The following is an 8,452-nucleotide window of genomic DNA, read 5'->3' as shown; positions in this document are numbered from 1 at the left end:
GTAGGGGGGTAGGGTAAAGGGTAAAGGAAGGGGGGAAGGGAAAAGGGAAAAGGAAGAGGGGGGCACAAGAAATAGGGGATTGACAAGGGAAGGGGGATGGAAAAGGGAAGGGGGAGGGAAAAGGGAAGGGAAAGGGAAGAGGGAGGGGAGGGACAGGGAAGGGGGAGGACAAAGGAAGGGGGAGGACAAAGGAAGGGGGAGGGAAAAGGAAAGGGGAGGGAATAGGAAGGAGGAGGGAATAGGAAGGGGGGAGGGAAAAGGGAGGGGGCTCGTCGTCGTCCGTTGACGTGTCGCCGTCGTCCTCGTCGTCGTCCATTGACGTGCGGCCGTCTCGTCGTCGCTGACGTGTCGTCCGTCGACGTGACGTGTCGTCGTCCTCGTCCGTCGTCGTCGTCGTCATCGTCGTCGTCGTCCGTTGATGTGTCGTCGTCGTCGTCGCTGACGTGTCGTCCTCGTCGTCGCTGACGTGTCGTGCGTGGTCGTCGTGTGTTGACGTGACGCGTCGTCGTCGTGCGTTGACGTGTCGTCCGTCATCATCGTGCGTTGACGTGTTGTCGTCCTCGTCGTGCGTTGACATGTCGTCGTCCGTCGTCGTGTGGCCGGCCTCGTCGTCGCTGACGTGTCGTCGTCCGTCGTCGTCGTCGTCCATCGTCGTCGTCGTCGTCGTTGTCCACTGGCGTGGGCGTGATTCGAGGTGACCGCGCTGGTCGCGGCGACGGTGGTGGTGGTTGTGGTTATGGTTGTGGTTGTGGTTGACAGCAAAACAGAGATGCTGATGGTGACATCGGCAAACGCCGTGACTTGTTTAGGAAGGTGGGCGTGAGGGTGGGTTATATAGAATAAATGTTTGTAGAATTCTAACTACCGTATGGTGTGGTGGAAATATTGCTGCTTGGACTTCACGTGACATTTCCTGAGCCTAGAGTTCAATCCTTATGCATCCACTTATTTTTTTATATATTATAATAACAACAACAAATATTGGAATTCATTGGAATCTCTCGGAATCTGTTGGAATTTGACTGGAATATACTTTCCATTGGAATTCCATGGAATCTGGTTGGAATTCCAATGGATTCCAATGGAAACTGTTCCGGGAGGCTCCTGGATTCCGACCATTTCCACCGGATTCCGTCGGATTCCATTGTAATTTCTGTGGAATTGGAAACCAGAATGGCTGAGGCTCCAGCCAACTAGTTTCCGTCGGAATTCCATGGAATTCCGACATTCCACTTGGAATCCGCCGGAACTCATGGGGGATGGTAAAGACCTCATAATATTGGCTAAAATAGTAGGCTTTCAAGAATATTATTATAAAATTGTCAATTCTTCACCGAATTTAGCGTTCTTGGGCTTGTTTTAAAGCTACGACGCATGGCAATAATATTTACTGCAAGGAATATGAGAAATATACGCCATTTTAATCGATTTTCTATTTTTCCGGTCCTAACCGGTTAGTAACTGCAACTAACCGGTTTTCGTCGGTTATCTTCGGTCCAGTTAGGTTATTTTGGGTCTGGGAACGAACCCTAACCAGTCTCGGTCTCGGTTAGAGCCCCTGGGCACCCAATAACCTAACCTAACCGGACTTTCAAACACTACTCCCATCTACTCACCAGCCGCCATAGATGTAACAAAACCCGAACGAACAGCAGACAAGTAGGAATTAAAGGTTTTGGGTTGAAGCGCGCGAGCTCTGTAACTTTCAACCCACTCGACAATGACCCGATGAGTTGCTGACAGGTATTTTCCGGGCTCGTCAAGCAATCCAGGATGAATGCGAGCTAAATTAATGAAGGGACGAGCGCTGACCTGTGGAATCGCTATTCCCCGCCTTGCTCGCTGGAGCATCAAGGGCAGGTGTGGGTGCGTTCCTAATCCAAGTTTTTATCTGAAACAGAACGATTGAGGCTAATTGTTGTGATAGAGTGTCCATGCGTCTCACTATCATCCCCACCTGGTGGTTGGCACTGCTGACGGATCCTGTTCTACGATGAACACGCCGAAATCAACACCGTAGCGTCGTAGGGGTGACTCTGTGGTATGTTTTGTTGTTGCATCTATTCATCGAGGCTAGTTGAATTGGTGTCCTCCAACAGCCCTTCTTCGTGCATAAACTCTATCAAATGGACTACAGTCATAACACAAACGAGTTTCGCATGCCAGATAGATTCCTTCCCAAGTAAGCAGCATACAACCAAGATGACCCCTCCAATCTGTATCTCTAACTATAGCCACAGGAAACCTTCGAAAGGCCAACAGTCACCCGAGCAGCGAACAACAAATCAAAAGCTGGTACCTCCAATGTCAAATTTAATCCTTCTGGTACGGGCGCATGGCTGCGAGAGGTTGGAGTACATCGCGTATCAGAAACGGGCTTGCAGCATCTGGGCTGTTGGCGTGAAGGGTGTCTCTCGTCTCATCTGCGGGAGGGCGTGGTGTTCTGAAACTATTCCTTGAAAATGTGGGTCACCTCGCTTGTCGCCTCATCGTGTCTCTGACCCTTCATTCCAAGGTTATTCACAACACAGAGCACGCTGAGCGGAAGACAGTCACAGCACGCTTGATATGATTGGGGCATACGCTATAGTGTTGATGTGATTGTTTTACATGTCCCCAAATTGTATTTTTTTGTTTTATTCATTTCCTCTCCGCATCTTCGATTCATCTCGCACGTCGACACTCAGATTTTTTGCCAGTGTATCCGGGTATCCGTCACCATCATTGAAGATTATTCATCTATACTGTTCTATTGAGTTGAGTCTCTGCACCCGACATTGAATAGCCTTCGTCCGCCACGACAAACCTTCATTATCACTGACCAATGGCGTAGCGACTGACATTCGTTCTTGTTGTCACATTTGGCTCATGTCCTCTACGATATCCTCATGAGGGGCGAGGTAACAGTGGGCAATTGGATACTTACTCGGCGTCCAACGTCCTGTGACTAAGTACTTGACTAATATCCGCGGCCGGCGACCATCACCAGTCCCCGAGAACTCAATTTGAGCATATGCCAGGGGTTTCTCAAACCACCCTTGGAAACCCTGGGTTTCTACCAGAAAGGGGGGTTTCTGAATAGTTTTACCTGGCATGGAACATTCTTTTATGCCTGCCCTAAATGTTCCATGCCTGCCCTCAATGTTCTATGCCTGCCCTAAAGTGCCTATGATATATAGCACTGGAACATATTTCGTGTCTCCTTTCCTTCTTTCTCCACTCCCCCACCCCTTCTCCTCCTCTGCCGTTTATCTGCTGTAGTTACGTCTGCCGTAGTTACGCCCCCTCCATAGTTAACCCCCTCCCCCTTGTATTACCCCCTAAATAGCGTTAGAATAGTTGAATGAACCGTGAAAAAAAGTACAAACCATGATTAAAATATTCATGAAATGTCGATAGTGTGTGTGGATACACAATGGATAGATAATATGCCCAGATACACAACGAGCTTAGGCACCCAGATAAGGGATGGATGATGTGCCTGGATGCACGATGGATAATGCACCTGGACGCGCGATGGGTGACATGCCCAGACAGGCCCAGACATGTGATTGATAATGTGCCTGGAGGCACGATGCCTGGAGGATAATGCACATTTATCCATGTGGACACAGTGGTAACTTTCTTCATTTCATAATATTTCACAGATTTGAAGACTGACTACCTATCTACAGACAAAGGAATCAAGGATGACAATTTCCTTGGACATTCGTGGACCCCAAAGCCTTGGTATGGCATTGGAATACTCTATGATTGCTATCGGTCTATCGATCACGCCGACGAAGCCTTCTCTCATGTTCTTCATATAGGTAAAGGTCGGCCTTACTCCATCGCTATTAACCTCATGTTCATCTCGCTTTCCCAGCAGATTCCTTGTATCACGTTCGGCATTTTAGGCTGTAAAGCCTCAAGTTAGGTATCTGTAACATGTTAGTAGACAAGACATTCATTGGACACTGATTGAAACAACTGTTACATTAATTCCAATAGAAACACACACTGTAAAGCCTCAAGTTAGGTATCCGTGACGCGTTATTAGATGAGACATTCACCAATTGAATTAACTGTTACATGAATTCCCATAAAAACATGCGCTAATGGCATGTGAGGTATGGTTCTGTATAAAATACTAAACAACAGCTCTATCGCTGTAAATCACCCAGCTTCCTTAATGGCCTGAGGTAGAGGCAGAAAACCGACACAGCAGCCAGCACCTCCTCGTACAGGTGGCTGTAGAGCAGCACCAGTCAACTTTCGTGAAGATCCCGGTTCTGGAGAAGAGTTTGACTTCACCGGCGTGGACGAACATTCTCCTGATGGAGATGTACCAGATGCACCACAACCAGTCTCTCCTCCCATTAGTGTTGAGCCTGTAGCTGGCTCTGCTACCTCCACTCGACCTGCAACGCCTTCGGAGCAACCCTCAGAATCTTCACGGAGCCGAACGGCCCCTGATATTGATTATTTCTATGAACGCGGATCGAAGGTTGCCCCAGTGACCAGAACTCTATACAAGACATGCAAGTATGTGGCCCTCCATAATTACATATGTTGTACTGACAAGGATTGTTGTTTAGGGCGAATGGGATAGACTTACGCCAGGGTGCAGGTAGTTTCTCAGCGTCCACCTCAAATAACCCATTACGCAACCACCTCCTAAGCCGCCACAAGGATATTTATCTCCAGAAGTGTTGTGAAATGCGATGGAAAGTCCCTGCACTCGAGAGCGAAACTGGAACACCCCCTGCATCCGGACGTGGAACGCAACGTTCTCCCTTTTCCCAGAACACATTTTTACAGCATCTTCTGAACTTCATCATTGCGGATGATCAGGTTAGTAAAGCACACTTTTAATGTTTGGTATTAGTCTAAACTTCTTCATAGTCTATATATGTTGTTGAATGCCCAGAATTTCGACAGCTCCTCTTGCTTTTACGTGAGGACCTCGAGGACAAAGACATTCCCTGCTGAACAAAGATGCGCAAACTTATTATCAAGGCATGGGAGGCGTATTTCAAGGTCCTAAAACAGGAATTAGCAGTATGTTGTTTTGGTTGACTGCTTTGTTTCCTTGTATTCACCAATCACTCTAGGATGCACCAGGGTGAATTTCCTACACGGCAGATATCTGGTCAACAAAAGCTCGGTACCCATACCTGGCCATTACCACACATTGGATACATAGAGACAAGTCTACCAAAGGTCTTCAGCTGCATTCTACACTCATCGCATTTCACCATCTTTGAGGAAGCCACAATGGGAACAGGCTAGCAAGGATTGTCCTCCATCTCTTGGATCAAGTTGGGATCACAGTCAAGGCATGTCTACGTTTCATTTTCTTACCCTTTTCTACTTTATGCTTACGTGGACAGGGAGGCCATTGGACCCTCGATAACTGCTTGCTCAACAATGCCTTCCTGAAAGAACTTGAGATACTTCTACGCCCTCACGATGTTGAGTTCAATCACAAGGAAAATCATATACAATGTTTCCCACACGTTACCAACATATGTTCAACTCATGTCATCGAAGCCTTTACTAACATCGCCCTGGTAGATGATACAGGGGGATTCATCACATCTGCATCAGGCCCTCCAAGCGATCCTGATAATCAGACTTATGAAGAAGCAGTTGTTCGCGACCCAATCACATTGTGCCGGAGTACCGTACGAGCAGTACGCGCCTCAGGTCAACGACGTGAGCACCTGGTGGAAGTCATAGACAATGGAAACAAGAAAGGGTGGTTCAAGTCAACTGAGGATCTGACCATGACTATCCAAGTTAAGCAGGTGCAACTTGTACGTGACATGAAGGTTCGGTGGGACTCTCTTTATTTCATGATCAATCGGTTTTGTAAACTATGCCCGGTATGTTTGAACTCCATCATTTTATAAGTGTATACTTATAAAAATAGGCCGTTGAGCATTTTCTTTCTTTGCCCATCAATAGAGATCTTGTGAAACTTAGACTTACTGATATGGAATGGGCTGTACTCCAGGATTTTGAGATTGTACTGGGTGTATGTCTCTAATATTGATACCTGTTCGAGGCTAAGTCTTTCTCTTAGGTACCCCATCAAGTACAGACACTCATGTCGAAAGAGCGCACTCCTGTTTTATCAGGTGCAATTCCCGCCTTCGAAATGTTCATGATGGCATGGGAGCAACTTGGGAGAGATCACCCCCGCTTGGCCCGATGGACGGATATCAGTATCCAGTGGGCGACAACTTACTACAAGAAAATGGATGATTCGCCTGCCTACATTATCGCGATGTGTGAGTTAAGGTTCAGATTCATACATTATTTAATAACTTGACATGGCCAGTTCTCAATCCCTTGATACAATTGTCATGGATTCGACAACACTGGGAGCCTAATTATGTTGCCAGGGCCATCGTAATTATCAAGAATACTGTAAGTCGCTCAGTTTGTTATGGTGACAGTACCCTTAATATACTTGTTGCAGATGCGAAAATACCATGACCGTCTTCATGGACAAGCTCAACAACCTACATCTAGTACGGACTCACAGCAACAGAGGTGAAGCTGGCATGATTTAGCTGGATGATATGGGCTCGAAGATATGTTGGAGGTTTTGGGCGCTCCTTCGCCGTCGGGCCAAGGAGTTGAAGAACAGTTTGAGTTGTATGGAAATGGGACGGTCTCACTGCGTGGCACAGATATTATAGGGTTTTGGGCAGTAAGTACAATGTCTCACTATTTTCCAATCTGCGTCACTTATTTGTTTGCAGATAAGCGAGGAAACCCATCAAATATTGTACACGATGGCATTAGATTACTTACCCATTCAAGCATCCTCGGTTCCTTCCGAGTGCGTTTTTTCATCCAGTGCCGAAACTGATACGAAGAGGTGAAATCGAATTCACCCTGTTCTAATGGAGGCACTTCAAATGTTGAAATTTTCACTCAAGCAGCAATGGCTTAACTTTATGGAGGGTTGGGCTGTTACAGAACATGAACTCGAGTACCATGCAGATGACAACGAAAATTTAGCAGATTTGTTAGGGAAGCTAACTTTGGAGATTAGGGAGGATGGTATAGATATTGATGAGGTAATTCATGTTGTTGGACAGGATGACGATGATTGAGAGGGCTATTTTTTGTTCACTGTAATGTATGCAACCTTACATACCATCACGCTGTACATTTATGTTGAATTTTATTACACATTTATGCTCACTGTACTTAATGCGTGAGTCATCAATTGCGGCAACATTTACCAGCTATAACCAGCTCAAAACCATTGGCTAAGCTGAGCCGAACCGGATTTGATTGGCTCCCGAGCAATCACAAACCAGAACCGGCAAAAGCCGCCGTTTCAGCAAGCTGGCTTGCGGCTAGCCGAGCCGCGGCAACACTATGCACACTTCCTATTATGGAAATATATCCAGAGAATTAGACAAAAAGAGGGAAAAAAAGAAATACATGGACTATATATATTTCCTAATATGGTAATTATGACAATATTGGGGTACTATATACATGGTCTATACACATTTCCTAATATGGTAATTAACACAAATATAGCCAGAAAAATAACAAAAAAATTCACATGATGTGAATGGTTGTTGATAATGTTGATGTACTGTTTACTTGGTCTGTGCATATTTCCAAATATGGTAATTAATGCAAATATGGCCATAAAATCAGAAGAAAAAGAGAAAAATAACAGACTATTGTGAACAATATTGAGGTACCATGAACATGGTCTGTGCACATTTCCTAATATAGCAATGGATACAAATATAGCTAGAAAAAAGAAAAGAAAAAAGAAAAAAGAATGGACATACCATTAACTGTTATTGACAATGTTGCTTTATGGTGCACATGGTCTGTGCATATTTCCAAATAAGGTAATTTGTGCAAATATAGCCAGAAAATCACAATAAAATACAAGAAACATTGAAGAAAATAGTAGATGGTAATCACTGGTGGTCATAATATTGCAGGGCTGATTTCAGAGTCAATTTTGCATTTCCAAATGAGGAAATATTACTATTTTAAATGAAAATCATTTATAAAATGTGAATCTGAATACATCACATCATGTTATACACATTTACATGAAACTTCAGACTCTAACAATCCTCAGAGCTCTCTCCAGTCCTCAGCAATATACCTCTATGAGAGTGAAAAAATATAGCTAGCATGGTAAATCTGACAATCCCTAGAACTCTCTCTAGTCTTCAGGAACATACCTCTACTACAGTGAAGAATATGGCTCACACATCAGCCAATATTTACTTCTGATAATTTTCAGAAATAATAGACATCAGTAATGATTCAGTAAGTAAAGCAGGTCTATTATAATCAATATAAATTCAACCAGAGAGCAGTCAGTAACAAGTTTTATTATCTGATGAAGCAGAATTTAGAGGCTTTAACTATATAACAAATAGCTAAATTACCAATAGATACAGTTTCATGCAAT

General features: G+C 44.8%; 2 protein-coding genes across 2 annotated transcripts; both read left to right on the top strand.

Annotated features, from left to right (window-relative positions):
- Nucleotides 1-1,792: 1,792 nt before the first annotated feature.
- On the top strand, nucleotides 1,793-2,020 carry LACBIDRAFT_314891 (uncharacterized protein; the record flags this gene model as incomplete). The annotated part of the gene is made up of 2 exons (XM_001889307.1): nucleotides 1,793-1,866; nucleotides 1,930-2,020. 2 exons carry the CDS (start codon nucleotides 1,793-1,795, stop codon nucleotides 2,018-2,020), a joined length of 165 nt encoding a protein of 54 aa, XP_001889342.1.
- Nucleotides 2,021-3,492: 1,472 nt separating this feature from the next.
- On the top strand, nucleotides 3,493-7,109 carry LACBIDRAFT_334520 (uncharacterized protein; the record flags this gene model as incomplete). The annotated part of the gene is made up of 13 exons (XM_001889306.1): nucleotides 3,493-3,547; nucleotides 3,675-3,809; nucleotides 4,182-4,524; nucleotides 4,578-4,833; nucleotides 4,910-4,936; nucleotides 4,999-5,040; nucleotides 5,373-5,798; nucleotides 5,915-6,019; nucleotides 6,068-6,275; nucleotides 6,326-6,414; nucleotides 6,467-6,518; nucleotides 6,582-6,700; nucleotides 6,936-7,109. The coding sequence occupies 13 exons, from the start codon at nucleotides 3,493-3,495 to the stop codon at nucleotides 7,107-7,109; spliced, it is 2,031 nt and encodes a 676-aa protein (XP_001889341.1).
- Nucleotides 7,110-8,452: the final 1,343 nt, after the last annotated feature.

Source organism: Laccaria bicolor, genomic scaffold, assembly GCF_000143565.1.
Source record: "Laccaria bicolor S238N-H82 LACBIscaffold_65 genomic scaffold, whole genome shotgun sequence".
NCBI classification, from domain to species: domain Eukaryota; kingdom Fungi; phylum Basidiomycota; class Agaricomycetes; order Agaricales; family Hydnangiaceae; genus Laccaria; species Laccaria bicolor.
This window is presented reverse-complemented; position numbering and strand designations above follow the sequence as displayed.